At 41.5% G+C, this 24,607-nt stretch overlaps 1 protein-coding gene across 2 annotated transcripts in view; it reads right to left on the bottom strand.

Moving 5' to 3' along the window:
* ZBTB47 (zinc finger and BTB domain containing 47) overlaps nt 1-24,607 on the bottom strand; it is a 46,856-nt gene that overhangs the window by 15,498 nt on the left and 6,751 nt on the right. For both annotated transcript variants that reach the window (XM_075214114.1, XM_075214115.1), the window contains exon 2: nt 13,229-14,650. In XM_075214114.1, coding sequence (XP_075070215.1) covers nt 13,229-14,650 — 1,422 coding nt within the window. The remainder of the gene's footprint in view (nt 1-13,228; nt 14,651-24,607) is intronic.

Below are 24,607 nucleotides of genomic sequence, written 5' to 3'. Positions count from 1 at the left end.
TGTATACAGTGTTTGGATTTTGGGACTAAAGATCAACAGAACCACTCCCCGACACTGTAGTACCCTTGTTTTGTTAGAAGTTTGACTGGGACTTTCAAAACAGTTTATCATTACATTGTTTCTTAACCCCTTAATCCTCTGACCGGACCAATTAACACATTTCTATCACACAACTTTCTTTTAAACCACCAAAAACGTTCCCGTCTCTTCCCTTAAAAACAAATATCTTTCTTTTAGCACCAATGTAGACTCTAGATTTTACTTTATGGTATATTCTAGGCACAAATTAGGAATAGCTCAGATTCCTTCCATAGTCCCTAACCTATTCGTGGAACCTATGAGACGTTTTAGCTGAATTTACTATGCGGACTACAAACTTATAGTATATCTAACATGTAGACCAGGACAACCTGCAGATCTTATAGGTGTTGTGAAACTACAAGTCCCAGCATGCTTTGCCAGTAGCCAGCTGAGAGCTCGTAGAATGGTAGGGCCAGGCCCTGATGTAGACTTTAGAGATTTGGTGCAAAGAGTGTTTATCACTTTCACGACACGTTGCGCATGTATGCACATGCGTGTGCACCATAAGTATACATATATGTACATACTTTTTTTCCTTCTAAAGGTTTTGTAACGTTAGATAAATACGACCACTAGTTTATTTGTGACCATAATATGACCCTTCTACACCATGGATGAGTTTCTTCAATCTGAAAATATCTTGTTTAACTATTCCCAAATCTATATTAAAATCAAACGAACATGACATTTAAAAAAACCGGAAATCTCTCATTTGTATACTTTATTATTTAACGCCCCCACCCCCAAGCAGATGTTCAATAAAACTAATTAACAAAACAAATAGAACATTTAAAGTTATTAACACGAGTAGAGCTGCATACTAATTGGTTGGTGGATAGAACGTTACCAGCCCGTGATAATCAGAAACTTAACATGACTTTACGAAGTATTAAATCTGGTACAAGCCGCTGACACTCTTCTTTACATGAGATTTCTGCGAAGGCAGGAAGAACATTTGGCCAATATTGTTCTTCTGTAGGTGATATCTAGGCCCCGTCCACTTTGTTTACTGTTTAATATGGACAGTGTACTGCAAACTTCTGCTCCACCAAATCCTTTATTGAATATATTTTTTATAAATGGATACGTTCCAGAGCAAGAGATACAGCTTCATGATAAAACTTTTACACATCCACCAGTCTTACCACACTGGCATATACAGCGTAAGTACTGCAGTGTACAAGCGGAGCTGTAATTTATGTAAGAGAACAGAGTACACTACAGGCAGAACAAAGCCGTTTCCTTGACAACAGAACAACTTTGTTACTTTAAAAAAAGTGAGTGTTCCATAAGTCGATCTGTTGGAAACATCCAAGGAAAATATGTATTTCTGCTCAATTAAGAGAGAACAGTTTGAATACAGAGTTGTAGCAGAACAGTCTGAATACGATCCAGCGATCCAAACAGTAGATATATCAGGCACCCTTTTCACTTAATTTCTGCTTGGACATATTAACAAGACACAAAGGGAAGACTATTGTGAGAAAGCTACAGTAATTATATACAGAGACACAGACAATTGTTAATTTCATACACGATTGTCCTGTTGTCTGTAATTACAAAAGAGGTAAAAAAAACACATCCAAATTATTATTCCTTCCACTGCTAGAAGACTACACTAATCAGACATCTGGAGATCTGTACATGCTGTCAAATTGTGTGTATAAATTATATTTATCTTTTCTAGCTGTCTATCTTCCGTGGTCATGGGGGGGGGGGGGGGGGGGGGGGGGATTTGGAAGTGATTTGCCTAGGACCGCCTAGCCTCCGAGGATTTACAGACTTTGATAGGTTTAGATTAATTCTAAATGCTTAGAAAGGAACGTATACAGTTTTTTAAAGTAAACCTTTTCCATGTACAGTGCATTTACAATGTTTGTTTTACTGTTTCATGCTATAAATACCTGTGTAATACACCAGAAGGGGGAAAGGGATCAATAACTTGCATAGTGGATCTATGGAGATTTGAATGCTCTGCAAATACACACCTGATTTCTCAATAAATTATCACTTTAAAAAGGAGTCATTGTATCATGGTTTCTACAACAATTACATGGTGTCAGCAGTGGGATGTTTGCGACAGGATGGACCGCCTATGCCATCCTGTCTGCTGTTGCTGGGAACCGGCTGGGCTTACTTTGCACCATTCCCTTTTGTTATCCCAAATGCGCCCTCTTTCCGCAGGAGGAGGGGCTTACAAAAGCTGCCACCACTAGACTTACCGGCATCCAGTGCCGGGTTTCTTCTGGGTAACTGACGCTGCTAATGTACCCATGGCTGGTGTACCTGTGCTGGTACTCCTGACCTCTTCCGATCGATCAGGGAAGCTGTTGATGGATCCCCCCCCTGGTCCTATCACACTGGCCAGAGCTGCTGGGTAGCGGGCAGAGCTGTGATACCGGAAAAGCTGGGTCCAAACCTCAGTAACAGCCGGAAACAGATTAGATTTTGGGTCTAATCTGCAGGTCACAGGAATAGAGAAGTTTCCAAGCAGTCTTTGAAGCAAGTGATGTTTATTTGCTCACACCGGTTAGAGGTACCAGGAGCAGGTCAGATGAAACAATAAGAACAATTTTCAATATAAGACAGGGCTTTTTTTTAATACTGATTTGGGACACAGCCTCACTGGCTGTTTTTAGAACCAGGATACAATTTGTTTACCCAACATGGATTTACGATGCAGTGCAAAGCTAATATTTACACTTCTCTGTTATGTGCTAAAACTTGCATTATCAGAGATCCAGTAACGCCACACAGCTGCCTCTTCTGGGTATACAGGCTAAACAGGTTTTTGTCACTTCACATAAAGACTTACTTAACATTTCTTGCTATCAGCAAACAGACTTCCTCTAGATACAAACCCAAACAATGACACTTGCATACAATACACAACCCAATGTAACACGATAAAAGTGCATTTCAAATTATACATTGGTGCCTGCACCTCTGATTGAAATACATTTCTACAATAAATTATTTCTACATGATCCAGCCACAAATAAGTTATTTATAAGTGATCCAGTCACAGATGTAGACACTTTGAGATGAATAAATATGTAAAGTGGGTTCATTACTGGATATAGATGTAACAGATCTTTCGAAATCCCCGGGGGCTAAGCTGAGCTTTCCTCTTACTGTCAGAGGTAACTATATCTGACCAGATTGGCTTTGAAGTAAGAATTTATTGCTTCTAATATTCTACTCTTCAGTTGTATTTCTTCCAGGAATGGTTATTGATTTAGACTAGATTAAATATTGCTGGTGCGCAGAACACTGTAGATGTGGTGGGAAATTAATGTTTGTGTGAAATGAGAAAAGACCCTTTTATGAGTGGAATAAATGAAGTCTTTTTCGCTGAATAGCTCTGTGATTTAAACCAAGGGAATTCAGTAGAACCACTGGGCCCAGTGATCAGTGCCTTAACCCTTCTTGATCCCCCCCCCCCTTGAATGAAAGCACCATAAAATGAACATTGGGACCAAAGCTAAATTGGTGATCTAGGATAAATCTATCTGCCCCCTCAGTAGTTACAGTAATGCAGCAATTTAGAAGATGGGGCAACATGGGATGTCTCAGGGACTTGTAACTATTTTGTAATAGCCATAAGCCCCCACACATGTGCCACTAATTAGCCTTGATCTTCGACTTATCAACCAATTCTGAACAACTGCAAGCCCCTGTCACTGGATCACTCATAAATAACTTATGGTAACAATTTATTTAAGGGAAACCGCGCAGGGCGCATATTTATATAAATTGCCAATGCACTTATTTTTAATATTGTATATATTCTGAGATAAGAAATCGTTATTTCTGAGACCAGGGTAGAAACTGTTTTTTCCTGTTTTCACCTTACTAAAGGATATGCCTTATTTCTGATGCATACATCTGATACAATAGGCCTTTGTGGATGGAGGTCTTGTGTGTATTGGGATGTATCTAGTATGGAAGTGTCTTTGTTTAGGATTTGTAAGGTTGCTAGTGGAAACCTCCAATTAGGCATATGTGCAAGGGAGTCTGATAGCCAAAAGTGCTAACAAAGTTTTGTGACGAAGTGTCATGCCTGCTCTGACCAAAGTCCCAGCAGGGGGTTGTTACTGTGTGGCCTTTTGACCAGAGTGAATTGCATAGATAAGTAAATTTTGTTAGCCTTGAAGAAATGCAGGTATATCCATGTTTGTGTAAATAGAGTACATCCCGATTCTAAAAATAGACTTTCTGAACTGTATAAAAGATGAGCTGTGTGAGCATGTAAGTGTTCTTCTGATATCAACTTGAACTGATCACTGGGACCTTTAACCAGTAAGAGCAAATAAACATCTTGCTTCAAAGATGTGCTTGGAAACATCTTCAATATTGCTGTATTCCTGTGATGTTGTCACTCACCGGAGTGCGAGTGCCTCCACTCCGGTACGTGGTTCTCCATCTTTCCCGCTTACACCTGTGTGGAACCGCGGCCGTCCGCCATCCTGTTGCACTGGGCATGCGCAGGTCCCTTTAACAACTACACCTGACCACTAATGTGATTGATGGATCAATCACCCCTCCCTACTTAAGGCACCTGCAGCCTTAGGTAGTGGCCTGATCTTGAAGTCTCACTCCCAGTGAACTTCTATAGGTGTGTGCAGTTTCCAAACTGCTTCCAGCTCTACTCCTGTGTGCAGTTTCCAATCTGCTTCCAGCTCTACTCCTGTGTGCAGTTTCCAAACTGCTTCCAGCTCTACTCGTGTGTACAGTTCCCAAACTGCTTCCAGCTCTACTCGTGCTTCAGCTTCCACGCTGCTCCCTGCTCAACTCAGCGGCGATTCCCATACCGCTACAACGCTTCACTTCTCAGCTGATTCCGGATCTACACAACTGGGTATGCTCTACTGACTATTGCCTATTGCTCGCATACCAGTTGTATCCATTGTTGTTTGCTGCACATTGTACAAGTACCCATATAGACTGTGTTACTGCATTGCTTCATTTAGGACAAGCTTTCACTCAAGCTACGATATCTCCTCACGCTACTACTTAGCGTTATTGTGCATATCTGCTGTGACCAGCTTCTCCTCCCTGCAAGGCATCTACTCCATACAGACTATTCATTGTGCCTTCCATCTCTGCATCACAAGACATTGCTCTACTTGCGCTGTTTCCATACAGCCACAGTTTGCCTTTCAACTTCACTCTCCTGCACCTGGACAAGTCCTCATTCCTTCTCACAGCAGTGGTACAACTTACTGCACGCAGACCACTGACTTCCCTGCTACCTACCTGCACCTGGACAAGTCCTCATTCCTTCTCACAGCAGTGGTACAACTTGCTGCACGCAGACCACTGACTTCCCTGCTACCTACCTGCACAAGTCCTCCTATCACAGCGGTGGTACAACTTGCTATACGCAGACCACTGACTCTCCTATTACCTACCTACACCTGGACCAGACTCCTCACCATAGCAGTGGTACAACTTGCTGAACGCAGACCACCGACTACCCTGCTACCTACCTGCACCAGTACTATTCTTCCCATCACTACAGTGGTACAACTTGCTGAACGCAGACCACCGACTACCCTGCTACCTACCTGCACCAGTACTATTCTTCCCATCACTACAGTGGTACAACTTGCTGAACGCAGACCACCGACTACCCTGCTACCTACCTGCACCAGTACTATTCTTCCCATCACTACAGTGGTACAACTTGCTGTACGCAGACCACTGACTCCTCCTCTACCTACCATCACCTATCCACGTCCACTCCTCGTGTCTACATTATCTTCAGCCTCCAGTTTACTGCTCCAAGTCGCTGACTTTCCTCTAACCATAGCTGCAAGTCGCTGACTTCCTCAGACTCGCTCTACTCTCCTGCTGTTGTGTCGCTCAAATCATTCACCTGCCTGCTTTGAGGTGCGTGCCATAACCCCGCCTCTCTAGCAGAGTTCCATCTGGTGAAACTCGGGTAAGCAACTCCTAGTGCCCGTGACAGATGTACAGATTAGACCCCAAATCTAATCCATTCTCCGGCTGTCTCCGAGGTTTGGACCCAAGCGTTTCCAGTACCACCGCTCTGCCTGCTACCCAGCAGTCCTGGTCAATGTGATATGCCAGGGGGACATCCATTCACAGCAACCCTAATCCACAGTAAAAGGTCAGGAGTTACCAGCCCGGGTACACCAGCAACGAGATACGTTAGCAGCGTCAGTGACCCAGAAGGAATGTGGTTCTGAGTGCCATAGAAGGAGTTTAGTGGTGGCAGGATTGTAAGCCCCTCCTACTGCGGTAAGATGGCGCATTTGGGATAACAAAAGGGACCGGTGGTAAAGTAAGCTCAGCCGGTTCCCAGCAACAACGGACAGGGTGGCATAGGCGGTCCATCCTGTCACAGCCCCTAATCAGGCTTCTGGGCAGAAGTGAAAAATCTCAAAAAGTCCTCCTCCTTATTACCAGGTGAAAAGGCCAATATTGGGTACTGCTGACCAGTATTATAGCTGCCCTTTACTCAGACAAGAATCCGGTGTTTGGGTAAAGCTGAAACTAGATTTAAGTTCATCCGGCCAGTTTAGTGTCTGGCATCCTCTGTCTTCTAAGGTAGGAGCATTCTTATAAGACAAACTGTTAAAATTTAAAGGATAGTGTTTTGTTTTTTTTGCAGTAGGCAATACTTTCAGGAAAAATAAAAAAAAGTGCTACCTACACCTTAGTTGGTGTGGCCTTGGATGCATGAAAATTTATCAGCAACAAGAGGATTTGTCAATACAGTAAAATTGCTGCCAATTATTTGTGTCCTGGGGCTTTATAACCTATTTTATTTATATTTTTTCTAGTTTTGATTTCTATCTAGTTACAATGCCTTAATATGCAAGAATCCTTCATAAAACTGGCTGATATGTACTCGCATATCTTACCATTAGGGCACATATACAAAGAACGCATGTCTCCTTCATGTGGTGCAAACTATAATCCACAATTAGCTACTTGTTTCTGGCTTACATTTGTTTTATAAATAATGGAATTCGTCCTCTAGTAACTAATCCCAGTAGGAACCAATCTATTTTTTTTTTATTTGCTGGTAAAAGTTTACCTAAAGTAACAAACAAACAGAGAGCTCAGAAAGTTTCTATTTAGGATATATACTTGCTGCAATTAGGGAATGAAATAAAGCTGAAAAAGGCTCAAAAGATGGGAATGTGGAAGTAGGCCTTGATTGCCAGAGCTTTAAAGAGTTAAATGGATTTCTGTATGTGATTTAAAGAATCTTAATTAAAAGTCAAAACAAAACTCTCCCGGTTGTTACTCAATTTCTAAATAAAGGTTCTTGAAAACACATTATCACGAGCCACAGGTCCTTATAGAGTCTGCCCTACGCACATTCCAGAGACAACATATAGCTACAAGGAAATTGTCCTGCCTGTCCAATACATGGTTCAGGCTCTTACCAGTAGCAGAGCTCATTAGTAGAATGGAATAAGCTTGTACATGTATTCCTCATGTACAAAGGGTGGATGCTAACCCAGATGAACCCCTCCTACTGAATCTTTCTGTGAATTGCTATTCATGGCATTTAGTCACAGTCAGATTTGATTTGAAACTGCATATTATTTACATATGGAAAAGGAATCTATCTTATGTACAATCCATGTTTTGATCAACCACATACAAACAAAAACATTACAATCCCTTCCCTACTCGCTACAACACAATGTATTTGTTATATATTGACTTGGGCTAGTAACGCAGCAGCGAGAATCATTGCACATCCTTCAGACAGGGACACATTGATCGGTCTTAAAACATTTTACAACAATGGGATAATTATTAACAAAGTCTTTTATGAGCACTCGTATGTAAAGATGATGGATTTTATTACACTCATGAAGCCTGAACAGTTAACTAGGCAGGTAGTACATTTCTTCTTATACAAGTGGTTTCAGGGTTACCATTAGGATGTTGGGTATTCTCTCACTACCCATTGCAGATGTTCACCTTTTTAGGTTTAGACTCAGGACCCAGGGATTGAGTAGTCCGTTCAATCCTCCTTCCATGGATGGTCAGATAGATTCTTCAGATAGATTCTTCATAGAGATGCACTTGTCATGGTGTGAGTTTCATTTATTTAAATTTCATCCATTGCAGTGTGTTAGGCTTTGATATTTATCACTACGCGCCGTTTATGGTCTGTTACCACACTGTATCTACCTAATGATTGGTGGATTACACAACACGACAACGATAGATGGCTCTCGCCGCTGCCGACTGACACATTCCTCTGGTGCCTCCACTCTGCCGATATTAATAAGTTCAAATCACATTCTCAAATTTGCTTCATAATAGTCATCTAGGGTGACAAACCTCCCCACCATTAAAGCTGGTGTTCACCGATGGAAAGATTAAATGATCATCATCAGGGTGTGTGTATACAGAGATTAGAGACACTCTCACATACTTGGTCTCTTCACAGGTGTAGCCGATTTGGCTCAGGGCAAATTCATAGAGAAGAAAAGAAAAAAACCATCCACCTGATTGGACAGCCAGCACACAATGTAACAAACGTTTATTGATTAGGGTTGGAATACGGGTTGTTTTGGACTTGGTTGTCAATGGCACGTGGGCCTCTTGCTCAGAACTCTACCAAAAATATGAATCTTTCTGCCAATTTTTCTTCAAGTTTTTTCAGATTCGACATTTCGCTATGTCCTTGCCTCCCCCTTTTCATGTACATAGGTTTACATTCCCCACTCACTAAAGGAATCATATTAGTTATTTATACCTGGCTAATTGAGACCACCTTTGATGCAGAGGGGCGTCGTGAACGAGAATGGGAGAAGGACGAGTCCTACCGGGAGGAAACTGCCAAGAGCTCAATTTCCACATTAATTGAAGAAACAGCTAGGGGTAAATGTATTAAGCTCCGGGTTCTTCCCAGCGCCGCTTTAAATTTAAACGCCGAAGACGCGGGTGTTGAAGAACCAGGAGCTTAATACATATACCCTCTAATCTACTACAGATGGTATTATACACCTGCAAAGCTATCCAAATTTTCCCTACATCCAATCCGAATTGCTGGCAGGAACGTGGATGGGAGGAAGGGGGGGGGGGGGGGGAGGGGTTTACAATGCTCCACATTTGGTGGATCCAGATCACCTAATGATCAATGCCAGGTGGTTCATGTCGCTGGCTGGCCTGGGAGGACATGGGAGCGCTGAACGGGAAGACGCATTAAGTTGCGCCAGAGCTCAGCCTGGCACAAGAATAGACGAGGTCGGTGCAGTTTGCCCACCTGTGTGTGGCAATATGCAATATCCACAAACCATTCTCCGCGCATTCATCCAAGTTGCTGTTTAATTAAAAGGTCCCATTAATTCCCCTGGATCTCATGTTTGCTGACCTTTACATCTGTATTAAATCTAGGTTCCAACACTTAAATCAACAGTGAAAACCTGCTAAAATAAACAAAACAAAAACTACAGCATGAACGATGCAACAAATATCCAACTTGGCAACAGATCTGTGCCCTGGTATGTTGTACCTGTACTCACATTTATTTAAGTGGATCTGTCAATTACACACACATTGTAGCAACCAGTATGCAGCCTTTTAATTTGCTGGGAACCAGTGACATCACCGAGGCATTAAACAGAGGTCCTGGTCGAATCCTCTGCATGTAGGCAATGTATCCAGTTTATTGGGCACTGGCTAGAAGGCACGATAACCACACGTTAACTGCTTGCACCTACAGGGTGATGCAATATGCTAGACCGAGATGTATGATCTGTGTACAAACTAGAAGTAACGTTCGGTTATTGCCTTCCCTACTCCGTCATTCATAGACCTCTGACCTGGCCACATCCCAAAAACATCAGATTACACCCACAATGTGTATCCAACCTCGCCCCTGCTCCCATGCAATGCCCACAATCTGCCATCAGGGGGTTTAAGACACAAAAGATTGCCCTTAAAGCTTTTCAAAGAGATGAGGTTATTATGCTAGATCATAGATAAAGATATAGCTCTATACTTGCAGAGTCCAGCTTGCCTATATAACTACAAATTTGTAGATGCTAACAATATCAAAGTAATTATACATTGCCTGTTGGCATTTCTATACCTTTTGCATTTGATTAATGTAAAATTAAGGTGGGTGTGTCCAAGTCATGTTTCACAGCTGGGTAATAGGCCTTTGTGGGACTGGGCTAGTAAGAGTGCACACACCTCAATGAGCAGTAACTTAAATTAGCTTTCACTAAAATGACACTTCACACATGAGGATTTGGTTGCAATACACGTCAGGTGAATAAGAGGTGTGTTAGAAAAGTTTATGGAACATACATAATACTTCTGGCAAATGCTTTTCAAGCACCCTTCCAGAAGGATTCATATAAGATGCCAAAAAAAGAATGTGCTAAAGTTCCATAAATCGGCCACTAGGGGGCACTAACCTATTGCTGTAGAAGGTAATATGGGATTTCACGTCAGCAGAACAAGCATTCGTTTCACCAAAATTACAAAGCCAACATCACCCCCTGTAATAGATTATATATTTCTAGTTTTGTCCTTCACAAACATCAGCAAATACCAAAGCGAACAAAGAGATAGTGTTAAGACTTGTACAACCAAATAAGCATGAATAAGCTTGTTAAAATAAAACAAATTAATGCATATTAAACAAAACACGATAATCTCCAGAAACACCGTTGCAACGGCTCCTGATTTTTGCAAAAAACTTGAAATGGAGCCGGATTACCAGGAGACATATGGAGACAGATGGGTCTAGGAGGACGTTTCATGGGACATTAGCGATTTCTCTACACAAAATGATCCTGCTCAGTGAAGCAGCGAGCCGGCGAGCAGATTGTGACCCAAACCAGAAGGGCATCTGTACAGAGAGCCGATGTCCTTGAGCGAATCACAGACAGGGGCGCAGCAACCAGGCATTGTCTATGTGCCACAATATGCTTTATAGAAGGACTTTTCATATATTAAGCATGCGTTTCCATTGCAGATTTGTTAGTGTAATGGAGTACTCTCTTCCCATCCTTATGACAGAAAATGACCAACACATATCTTAGAGCCAGGGTATAAAAGCAGAGCGGATAAAGATTAAAATGACCAAATTGCAGCTCATCCTCCCTCTCTCTCTGGGGTGTTTACACATGGGGACATAACCACTAAATGTGTACTGAGCATTACTGTTACCTAGGAGACCTCACAGGCTGGGAGTGATGAAAGGCAGGAGACTGTTTCCCAAGCAGCTTTACAATGTTGCAAATCGTTACTCAAAGAATGTGAAGTATTGCAGGATGGACATATTAAGTAAAGGCTCATCATTTGGCCACTTGCTTCGGTGTTAGACCCAACATGAGGAAGCAGATCACCCCCAAACCCCTACCCCACAGGGCATGGATCCAAGGAAAAAAGCCAGGACTAGCTTTCCAGGTCGTGCGCCCCATCACAGCTGCAGAGTGTTCGATAGAATCCTACACAGGCTACGGATAACCTGTATTCAGGTAATCCTAAACATTGCCATCTACAAATGTCATTTTTATTTGTTTGAAGTTAGAAAATGATTCGCTTTGTAACAAATAGCGAAATACATCTGAAGTGAATATTTTAGGTGTTGCATTTTGTGCTGAATAAAAAAAACAAAACAAAACAAAGGGACAATACAAAAATAAGAAAGAGAAACCAAACAAATGCAATGTTAATATCTCTTCACTACCTACATTAACCCTGCATGACTGACGTACAGTAGAGGATTAATGTAGCATCTTGTGTAATCCAATCACAATTGTTTGCACTTAAAGGGTTGAGATCATCAAAATACGATGTTTAAAAAGGCCATGTAAAATTAAACAAACAATCTGCTTCAATAATTATTAATCCATAATTTCATTATAGTTTTCCTAACAGGAATAATTTTTTAAAGACCGTAATACTATTTCCTTGCCTCTAGAGGACACTGTTGAAAGTTCAATCTATAGAATGTAAAGTGCTAGATACACTCCCCATTAGATTGCAGCATTATAATATTTTCCCCAAATTGCCCTAAATCTGCTATAGTCCCCTCCCCCCTCCCAACTAAATCAGCACTCCATATTTAAAGAGTTAAATTAACCACTAAGAAGAATGAAATATTTATTTATTACACACACACGAAAATATTTACAGTTGTTTCTACTTTAAAGGCAGAAGTAATATGGAAGTAAAGGTTGTAGGTAGGCGTGCACAAGGCAATAAAAGGTGGTCACTAGGTGTAATTTAGCCGGCAACTAGTAGTTATCCATAGAATCAGGTGTTTGGAAAGTACTTCAAATCTATAATTCTCCAATGAAAGAAACAGCAAAATTCTCCCATTTTCCACAACATGTTTTAAAATAAAATTTTGCAGATGGATGTTACGTTTAAGGCATATTTGGAACTTGGTGTTATCACGTCTGTGTATAGTTAAAGTCCCTGTCAGTGGCATGCAAGATAAAATTAGAACCCATTAAAAACACACATGCTTTTGTCCCTGAACCCTATATGTATCAGATCTTCAGTAAATGTGGATATAGGATATCACCAATTTGGAGAAAGATCCAGTTACCAGAAGGAGGTTTGCTAAACAGTTTATTGAGTAGTGGAATATACGGAAAGATTTGTCAATTTTGAAAGAGTTTTTGTAGATTTGATGCATGATGTCCCAAATTAAGGAAAACCCTGTTCTATTGAAGTATTATGGGTAAGAGATGCTGTAGCTGCACTATACAAACAAACAAAAAAAAAAAATTCAGGTGGTTAGTTATTCATAGCTTATCCAAAGTGTGAAAATTGGTCAGGTCAGGAAAGTTAAACTTTTGTTATAAAGCCAACCCATTGCATTCATCCCACAGACCAACCAGAGCATGTAGAAACCAAGAAACCAAGGGGAACTTGCCTTAAAAAGCAACATAAATGTTGAGTGTTGGATAACAAGGCTCATTACACCTCTCTGCGTAGAACACAGCTGACATTTAAATGCCAAACAAGAATTTACTGATGTTGCGTCAGAAAAAGACCAAATGACAACATTACCCAAGTCAGGTTCTGCCAACTTACCGTCCATCAAGGAAATATAATATCTGCATTTTTGCTCCAATATTTTACTCACAGCAGCACATTTGTCAGACGGAGACACACTTACTTGTATATTCTTTTCACAGTCTGTCTGGTGGTGAAGCATCAGCTCGCTCTCCAATAGGAACCGCTTGCCGCATTTATCACAAATCCTCATGCGGCTGTGGGTGACGTTCATGTGCTTTTCCAGATACCACCTATTATTGAACACTCTAGGGCATTTCTTACATGGAAAGTGCTGCTTCTCCTCAAATTTGGCCTTTTGCCCCAACCCATCCTGTCCTTTCTTCCTCCTCCTCCCACCACCTCCTCGACTTCGAGATCCTTTCGCACCTTTCCTCAACTTGGTGGGCTTGTTTTCACTCGGTGACTTGCTTCCCTCGCCGGGGGAGTTTTCGTCTTTGGCCATCTCTGCTGATTCATCATTGTCTTTCTCCTCCTCTTCTTCCTCCTCCTCCTCCTCCTCCTCCCCTTCCTCTTCTAATTCCTCTTCCTCCTCCTGTGGTTCTTCTACATCTTCCTCTTCACTCGGCAGGATCTCATCATCCTCGTCTTCTAACATGTCAAGGAAGTCCTCCTCTTCTCCCAGCCCACCTTCTTCTTCTTCATTCTCGTCATCTCCATCTTCTTCTGAGCCTCGGTCGTCCCCATCAGAACGGTCTAGAACTGCCACAGAATCCGATGAACCCTTCCCCTCTGTCCCTTTGGAAACATTTAACGTCTGGTTATTTAAGTTGACCTCTACAATTATCTGTTCTCGGTTGTAGGACTCTTGGCTCTCAATGTCCTCCTCGGAATCAGCCCCTTCTATTTTGCAAATCCTTGCTGCATTCCTGTCCTCGTCCTTAAAATACTGCTTCGGTGATGCGGCATTGGGCAAATGTCCTTTACTTACACTGTCCTCTACTCTGACAGAGTAGGGATCATTTCCCTCTCGGGCATAAATCTTTGTCGGAGGCGCATCAACTTCCTGCTTTATTTCCCTATAGAACTGTGGCTGCATAACCGCCGCAGTGTCATTTCTAGTGTCCTCCGCGTCCAAGATGTCATTGGCCATAGACAGGTTCAACGATCTGCTGTGGATCAACTCTTGACATGACGTCACTATTTCGTTCATCTGCAACACGGCGGCGGCGTTCAACACATCCTGCACGTTGCAGCCGTTGACTAATAGCTTAGAAGTGTAGATGAAGTTGAGTATCTGCTGGAAGCCTCGAGAGGTCAAGGCTTCCAGGGACAGTTCCACCCTCTGGAGCTGCTTGTTCTGGGTGAAGAGAGAATGGAAGAACTGGCTGTAGGCAGCCAGGACCCCCTTGTGAGCCGGGAAGGTGCTTTTCTGCTGAACCAGTACAATGTCCACATCGCAGAGATCGGGCTGAAACAGGCGCTGTTCGTTCAGTCTGTCCATCAAACAGGTGAAGTGGAGGGCGACATCTTCCACCAGAGAATACTCCGTGGAAGGGTAGTCTGTGGTCTTCTCAACTATCAACTGCAGAAAGAGTAAAGAGAAGACAATTAATTTGAAGAAAAGTCAGAAAATCAACAGAATTTGAAACCGTAATGTAAAATATATCAATTTTTTTTTACAGCAATCATATTTTGCTGCAGAGCATTTAACCATCTGCAGAAGCCAAGAGTCAATGAACAGTTTTATTAAAACAAACCACTCTACAAGTTCTGACAGTAGCATGCAGAGAACTACTCAGATATAGAACAGGAAAAAACCAATATTAACCGCCCATTAGCGGATTAAATGCAATATAAAAAAAAAAAAAAAAGAAAAAAGGAAAAAATGGTAGATCCTGAAAATTTGGGAATTCCGTACGTCTACTAGACATCATGCCCTGCCAGCCAGAGGACTTTTATAGTTCCACAAACACTGGTGAACCACAAGGTTTATAACGCTGCTATACAAGATGCCGCCATTTTCCCCAAGCCCATTGTACGTTATTCGCGGTTTCATCAGTGTGTACAATCATGACAACACGTCACAGCACAGCCAATACAAATCTACGAAAGGTCTCCAACTCAGTCACTTGACAGTTTTTGATTGGTTACATTTTTCATCCATATATTAACAGGATGAAAGGCTCACTTTATCAACAGCGGAGGTGCTCAACCTCAAACATGGTGGTGACATTGCAGTCTACACTGTACACATTGCACAAACTAAAGCCTCACACTTCCATTTAACACAACATTTTAAAAAGTTGCTTCAGTAACAGGTAGTTATATATATATATATATATATATATATATATATATATATATATATATATATATATAATTTTCTTTAACCACAAGATTATTAGTAGCATGGACACAGATAATCCCACCTGCCGACAGTCCCTCTAATGTAGCATATTTAAATAAAAACTCAACATACAAAACAGATATCGGACCAGAGATTGGACCAGACTCACTAAAACAGTGAATAAGGTTAGCAGGAGCACACTGGGTGGAGCGGGGGCTTTTCAGCTGCCCAGGACCCCAACCATTACACATACACGCATAATGACAGCTCTGTGAGTTAGGAAGAGGAAGAAGCTTCTAGATACTCCCCAGGTAGTGCCTGTCTGCATTAAATAAACTACAAAACTTTGTTTGCAGCCCAAGACTATTTTTGGGGACCTGCCTATGTTTTAGTGAACTTTGGCTTCAACAAAATGGCCGCCATTATTGTTTTACCTACGTTTTGGCTCTAGTGTTTGTAATTTATTTATTTTTCTTTTCTAGCTTCCTGTTGCGTGGCTGTCTGGTGTACGTATGCAATATGCATATCTAGATGTGTGCTGGCATTTAAAATATATTTATGTTCTATTGAAAAAATAATTTCTTCTAAAACAACATTAAAATTACTATATCTTTGTATTTCATTTTGGATGTCAAGGTAAAGGTCAAATACGTTATAGCACTTTGAAAAAGGTTTAAATGTTATAGTAAACAGATACAGTTTTCATACTAATTGTATGAGAGGAAAATCCACTTAGTATATGCTTAACATGCTAATTTGCATAACCACACCCCTTACTTTCCATCTCATGCTGCATAATTAACACTCCCGCATATCTAAGCATTGCTTTATCTTCGCACCAAATGTTGGATTTCTATATTTGGCTGCATATTACTAACACCAGTATGCCCACCGCAATATGGAGTATATTCCCTAATAAGTATTCTGGCGCTGTTCACTGCGTGTCCAAAGCAGCATTACTCCAGTATACGGGGCACAGAGCCCCCTTAGCGTTGCCTGCCAGCTGATTATACCAGCACTATGCCAGTTCTGTGACCCCTAGTGTTACCATCATTAAAGGGTGAACGGAAAATCAGCGGGACAAGCAGAGGATAACGGACAAGTAATACGTATTCTTTCCAGCACTACAGAAAACAGAATGGAACAGACAAATTCAGGTGAATTTCTCAATTCTATTTTGTGCAGGTCTTTGGAGAAAGAAAAAAGTTGCACTATATTAGTTTCTCAAAAAAACCTAAATAAATAAAATAAATATGCTTTTAGCCAGTTTGTTTCTCCCGTTTGCCCCTTAGGCTTATACCCGCTACGTGGATGCCCCATTCAGTATATGACTGTCCTCCAGGATTTCTACTATGAAAAGAAAGAAGAATTCCTAGTTACATCTCTGCAGCAATATTGCCCTCGTACATACCCAGTACAACGGAGCTGCTCTCGCCCTCTCCACCGCACCTCCTACATCCTGTACCACGCCACTGCTGTTGCAGCCTTCATAAATGTTCTCACAACTATATCCTCAGAGGCTCTATAAGATTCACAATGCCAACGTCTCCGCTTGTCAGACATACATTGGTGGCGTGTATCACTGTGTTCAACGGTGACATATGGGGAGAACATACAGATGCTGGGCAGATGGCGGCATTGGAACCCAAGGCCCCAGTGAGGCAAGAAGCCAACAGCTGTGTCTTCTCTGACCACCAGGTCTGACCTTCCATCCACCAACCAAAACAACAATACGGTTTGTCACTGTGCATCGCGCTGCCTTTCTGGAGTCTCTGCATCAGTAAACTCCCTATACTTAGACTATAATTCAATCAACAAACACCCAAACAGCGTGAAACCACACAGCTCTTTGGGTTTCAGTAAACCTACAGATGTTTGGGATTTCAGATCAGATCCAGAAGGTCTGGACACCATACATGACTGGAATCAGGCCCAACAGAGCAGCGTTATTATAACCCATCCATGAACTGCTGGTGCAGCGAGGAGAGGAGGGGGTTAAATAGTCTTCATTTCATGTTACACCCCTTACAGACCCCCACTCACCTCCCAGCCCACCCACAGTGAGGGGATGTTTGTGTGGTGGATGCTGCTGAGTCAGGGTTCCTGCATTGGGTAACAGTTAAATCACTATTTCTAGAAAGCAGAAAGACACCAATGTATTTATTCACTGGAAAGTGAAGGATCCCAAGTTGTATTTTCTGCAGCAGTCTAGAGACGACTGAGCCCAGTTCTGACACCGCAGCAAATCTCCGCTCATTAACCGTTTTGCTGAGCTAAGCAACGGTCTCGTAGACCTGTCCCAAGGACTCTCTCCAGGGGTGGGCGCTTCGAGGATTCCACCCAGGCGCTCTCAGAAGCTGGCAGCGGCTGCCATAAACCGGCGCCGTAACCATCCAGTCAGAGATAGTGGAACTCTAGATTAGACTTCTATTAAACGCCAGAAATCAGAGATCTCCCTTTTCATGCCACATCCTGGGCTACAATCACAGTATACATTGTAAAAGATCCATGGTACTCTGCAGAGATTTTCCTCGCTGAATAAAAAAAATTAAATAAATAACTACACTCATTACACATATTATATTGTATAATTACAAAATCCTATAGCTTGAAATGAATATATTTGTCAATGTTGGGGACCTCATTTGCAGCAAGTTCACTGTGCACTTGAGAAGCATCCTGTGATGTCATCAAACTGCCAGCTTACAGGATATTGGCTCTGAATGATCTCATGGGATGAGTCTCTTTGGAGGAGTAAGGCATTTATGGCACGGAAGAAAGAGCAGCTTTATAGCCGATTTTCCCCAAACAATGTTACGTGTATTAATAACTGTAACTCAGGCTGTACTGCTGACTATACGCCAGGACCGCTTTTATCCCCTCAAACCTCTGCATTTTATATTTGTGATTATTTTAGTCATTTCAAATCAACTAGAACGCACAAACCCAGTTTTTGGTTTTTTTCAGTAATTTACTCTACAGCATGTGCATATAATACATGCAAGGAATTTAATGCTCATCTTTGAACAAAACATTTGTTTTTTCAGTCCAGCAAAGCAGCGCAGCCCCCTCCCCAGGAGAATCCAGTCCTCAGGCTTCTCTAATTAGATGCCTCTCCTGAGCCTGGGTCAGCAGGTCAGAGGAATAGGAAGGGACCATTCATCAAACGCCTCATGAAGGGGGTCTAGCGGGAGTTTGCATTAGTTGGTCCAGAGAGATAAGGTAACAACACTGCTGCAGTGGGAATCGTGTTATACCCACAGCATTGCAGCAGTCTAGAAACAGGTAATTAACATGTGTTATATAAAGGAAAAAAAATATATTACCCAGATGCCTTTACTTTTGGAGAAGTTTTTCTGCATAATACCCCTACTCAGTGTAGCTTAAAAATCATCTCCCTAACAAGTCTCATTGCTTTAATTAGGCCATTCTCCTTAATGTTTTACATGTAGGCCAAACAATTTTGTCCTTCACTGAAGAGTCCAGACAAGGAGGAAACAGGTTGTCCGACATGTACAATCCCAGTACAACCAACTACAAGGTCATTATTAGAGGAAATATCTCTAACCATGCTCATGCTACAAGGAGATATTTGAAAGTAAGCTGTGACCAAGGAGAGATCATTCCCAATATAATGTGGTAGATACAGTTATATACAGACACCAAACCATAGAGTAATTCCTCTCGGGGTGTATAAATGCATAATTATATAAAATATAAATATATATCACACAGCTGCACACAGACATTTGGGCAGCCTTCCAGTTGATTTTTTTTGGCTTCGGTAGATTGCATTCCAGGTCTGTACATTTTAACCCTTGTAAATTCTCAGAATCTGCTGACGGAGGATTTGAAAAGAAAAGATAACCGGCTGTTAAAAAGCAGGGACAGCTCTAACAAGACACCAAAACACTTCTAGTCTGGATTTCCTCTGTCAGAAACATCATTAAGATGTGGAAGTCAAGGAGAGGTCTGGAATCCCAGAACAATGTAATAGAACCCCTTATAAACTGGACAGATATGAAGAGCAGAAGCCCCCCGCCCCCGCCCCCATCACAGTGTATGATACTGCAGACGTCGGAGTGGTGGTCCACAGTGGCCCCATTATTTACAAAAAAAAATTATCTGCATAGAGTTGGCAGAAGGAAAATAATTTCTATGAGCGAATCACAAGTGTCTTCTATAAGCAAATATAAGTGCACCTTGCAAAACAACCAAGCACAAGAGGCAACTAGAACTCTTTAGAGCTGTACGACAGCCGGAGGCACAGAAATTAGTGTCCTGATGGAAGGAAGACAATCAACAAATCCTATATGCAAATGTCCCAGAGTCAGGAATTGACACTGCAAGAGAGATCGGATATTTCAACAAGACAATGATCAGAAAGATCTCAACATCACCAATGAAATATATACAAGAATGAAAGATGAAGGTTTTGGAATGGCCTCCTCCGTCCCGGGTCCGAATATCTGCGGGGAGATCCCATGCAGACAGTGTTTGCAAGAAGCGCCAAGAATATATCGAAGCTAGACCAGTTCTGCAGGGAAAACTGGGAAGAATCCTAACACAAGAACAGGAAAACTCCTGATTGGTTACAAGAAACGATTTCTGCCAGAGAGCGTTGACTCTGCCAAGTACTGACCGACAGGGACCTAAGCATTTTGGACATGTCGCATTCACCAATGAACCTTTTCCAAGGAGTTTACAGCCTAATTATGTACACGATTCATTATTCTATTTGCAGTATAATGGATGTCACCCCCCCTGCCCCCATCAATCCAATATAAACGACGATCACTGTGTTCTTCTAAGCCTTTCACATGGTTACAGCAGGCAGTTTGCTAAAAATAAATCATATTTCTGTATCTATGGAGTGATGGATAAAGTCAAAAAGCAAGGACGCAGACTGCAGTATCCAGGTGAGCTGGAAGCACAGAGGACAGTGACTGTTCTTAATCATTACACGCACCAGGGCATTAACCAATGTTAGAAAAGACACTAGTTATACTCCGCTGATGGATTTTTCTCTTAGAAAGGTCTTGCAATTAAAAAAAAAAAGTGCAAAGCCACCGTTTTTGTAAGCAGGAAGTTTTGTACCCTTTAATAAGATATCAACATTATTTATGGAGGTTCTTCTACAAGGCATTCCATTTGTAAAATTGATCTATGGGGGAAATCTGTATGAACGCCACATCACAAAGAAAAAAAACAAAAAAAAAAAACAGGGAGGGGTGCGAGAGGTAATGCCAAAGCCTCTCTGCTCACAACATCAGATGCAATGTGACTGTGGTTGCCATGGTAATCACAAAACAAACTAAGTGGCAGATTGAATAAAAAAAATTTAAGGACAAAATTTCTTCCTCCTCGTTTCCTCTTCCAGCTATTTGTGTGTCCGCTTTTCGTCTATACTGTAGATCCAGTTTCATTCACCACTTGAAAACAGACTAGGTTTCAGCAAATCTCTTTAAGGTGTGTGTGTGTGTGTGTGTGTGTGTGTGTATTATGCTTTGTCAAAAAGAAAGTCTCAAGGCTTTTAACCACAATATGGGTTGAGTAGGGGGCGATTACATGCTGCACCCATGTCATAGTTCACGAACTGGTTTCAGTAGTTTTATAACATTTGCAGAATGTTACATTCACAATAGGGATTACTGATCCCGATGGATAACTTTGTGCACTCCTTCACCATCATATTTGGAGAGTTAACAAAGTGTCATCAAGTTCTATGAAAGGAGATGTTTAGACGCTCCAGGTAAAAGCTTGCAATGCCCGAGCCCCTCCACTTCCCATTATTTCTAATAAAAAGTTCCTCTAATACCATCAATGAGTCACATGTGGCCCTCCGAGCCTTCACCGACGGCCCCTAACTCCTTCCTGCGCTGTAGTCAGATTGTTTGCTATAGCTTGTAACAGTAAAATGCTGATATGTCGTTATAGATCGGTGTCAGTATCTGGTTGCCCATCACTGCTCTAAACTAACTGCACCCTGACTGATACACAAAACAGCGGTCTCAGATTTATGTTGCAGGGTAGGAACAGGTCAGGGGAAGGAGGCCTTATGTGGACGAACCCCTTTAATTCAATCTCAGATAATAACAGAAATATATATATATATATATTCTAATATATAAATGCTTAGTGGCGTCTGTGTGCGAAAAAAAAAAAAAACAAGTTGCAGCGCCACCTGCTGGGCAGATTTATACACTGACCTACTAAATTCTTAGTGTGTGTGGGAAAAAAAAATTCAAAAAAAGCTGAAATTTGGTAGGGCTCAAACTCATTTTCGTGAGGTAATTTTACCTCATGAACACACATGTGTAGAGGCGTGCGTTAGTGTGTGTGTGTGGAAAAAAACTATTTTCTCAGAAAGGGCTCATCCAATTGACCTGAAATTTGGTATACTGACATTATTTGACAAAAAAATTAGAATAGTCAAGTCAGTTAACTTCCATCATCCCCCCTTCCCCCCGTGGGAGGGGTAGTAAAGGCTAAATTTACGAGTTGAGGGGTCAAACTCATTTTCGTGAGGTAATTTTACCTCATGAACACACATTAAAAAGAGCGCTTGCGTCGGGAAGTAACGATCTTCCCCTGAGGAGGCCTGGGCTAGGCCCAAATGCATGAAAAGAACCTTTTTAAGACCTTAAGTATCTTGATTTGACTAGAATGCATGAGTATCATGCACGGGTTAACATATATATATATATATATATATATTCACAAATGTGTAACAAATTAATTACATGCAGAATAATTTAGGTCCATATATTACTGAGCATTTATAGAAATGCAGAAAGTCATTTTCCTGGGACACTCTGGACCCCCTGTGCAGTAAATTGACATTTAGTAACAAGGGTCCGACCTTCCCTCCCTGTGAATGTTTTCTATGTACTACAACTTATGAATAGAGCAGTGTCCCAAAAACGATCACTGCCCTCATTCTGATCACTCAGCGCAGGTCCCTGGCCAGGGAACCAGTCCTGAGGCACAGAGCTAGTTAACCCTTCAGTGTCACAAACTTCACAACACACACATTGGGGACTATTACCAGCTGGGACGGTAGAATTTGCAGATGTTCTGGTAAAAGACATGGAAAGGATAAAAACTTGCACAAAACAATTAAACTAATCTGTATTTTTATTAAAAAAATAAATACACCTGGATAGATTCACAGTAGGGATCACCGATCCCTACATGGTCCTTTGTTAACACTCCAATCACCAAGGTGAATGAAACAACCTGGCAAAAAGCTTTACGCAAGATGTGCTAGAACACAGCTAACACGTGGGAAGACAAGCCCCACCCATGCTTAAAACTCTTTTCTAAGCTCTTCCCACCCACAGATATACATAGATAGCATTGCTGCTATGCACTGTGCCTCTGTATACTGTTCGAGGTAAATTTGAAGGAGAGAAGCTGTAAGCATTGTTCATGACGTATGAACAAATGTGAAGGAAATATTTTTCACTCTGGGGACCTTGGGTTTGATTCCAACCGCTGCAATTAATGCGAGGATTTTGTATGTTCTGGCTAAACTGTCCCTAGTGTGTGCACACGTGTGGGGCTGTAGCAAGGGATTAGACTGATGTGAATAATTAAAAATTGGAATATACAAATATGTGAAAAGTCACAGCAGTACAATAAAGTACAAGGCCTTAGTTTACTGGAATATCCTCATGTTTTCCCAATGCTTGTAGATTGACACTATATGGAAATAGTAACAACGACAGAACGAAGATTAAGTGCAGTTCATGACAAATGTTAGATATTACAGACACTTCCTATCTAACCTCAGCATCCACTGTAACCAAGACAAGAATCACTACACACCCCCAATGTCTGGGCAGGTTTTGCTTCAAAGTTATGGGATGCTAAATTAAAAAGGCCTCAATGTTCTTTAAAATAAGTTGTGTAAACTTGCTGATTGATGACAGTCTAAGAGGCAGGAAGACCCTTCGTTCTGACAAAGCCCTACTGAGCAGCACTGTGGAAATGGTGTCCCTAAACAAAGGAAAGATTAAAAGTAGTATCACAGGCAGTAAGGTGCACTGGATCCCTTCTGCAGCGGTGTTTAATCAATCAGAAACATTCCTCGCTGAAGTCCTTGACCAGAGGGTCATTCCGCATTGATGCTCCTGTTTTATATAATGATGCATGACAGTAAACAGAAAGCACTTCCCAAACGACCGGCAGGGGTATAGAACCAGGATTAGCAGCTCTGCAGACGCACAAAAAAAAAAAAAAAGTAGACTATCAGTCTACGTCAGAGTTACTAAAACAAAGAAAATAATAAAATTGCTTTTAAAGTTTTGGCGTGCTGCAGAACACCCCTCAACAGCTACGTTTAAAAGTGGACCTGTCACCTACATGTAGAAGAGACGGCTATTTTGTGGACCTCACAGATAGCCAGCTTAGCGACAAAACAGGGACATGAGGAATGCTGTAAATATTGTTCCAGCCCACAATGGCTGTCTCCACTGCGAAAAAACAGGAACCAGACCAACAGCAAGTGCAAAAAGTTGGAATGAGACATTCCAGTTGGCGGAATGCACGGTTCCAGTACAGTAAGCCACGGTTCCAGTACAGTAAGCCACGGTTCGCCAAAGACAAGTCGCATCCCACAGCAAAGTGTCCATGAATTTTCCCAGAACCACCAAAGTATAGATGAGCAAAATTTCCACCTCGCTCATTATTTGGACGTAAAGTTTTGCACTTTTTAAAATCAACAAATTTTGGCCTCGTATACCAGTCGTACCCAACTATACTACACAGCAGAGTAAACTGGCTGTCATCGTCCCCGCTCCAACCATAGACTATAAAGTCCTCAAAACGCAAATATACAAACACACCGCGGAAGGGCGAAACTGAAGATTGTATCACCAGAACAACGCACCCCCTCCAAATTGCTTGTTCGGCAACAAGACTTGCGTGAAACTGCGCTCAACTCTACACCGGTAGCCAGTTTCTCCCTGCGGTTATACCAGCTTGGTGAATTTCATGAGCAAATTAGAACTTTTTTGTGGACCTCTCTTTTCAGTATAGCGAAGGGAGACTCAATATCACAGTCATGTAAGACCTCTGCATTGACACCAAGACATCCACTAATTTATTTATATATATATATATATATATATATATATATATATATATATATATATATATATATATATATATATATATATATATATATAT

Source organism: Mixophyes fleayi, chromosome 5, assembly GCF_038048845.1.
Source record: "Mixophyes fleayi isolate aMixFle1 chromosome 5, aMixFle1.hap1, whole genome shotgun sequence".
Taxonomy (NCBI): Eukaryota; Metazoa; Chordata; class Amphibia; order Anura; family Limnodynastidae; genus Mixophyes; species Mixophyes fleayi.
This window is presented reverse-complemented; position numbering and strand designations above follow the sequence as displayed.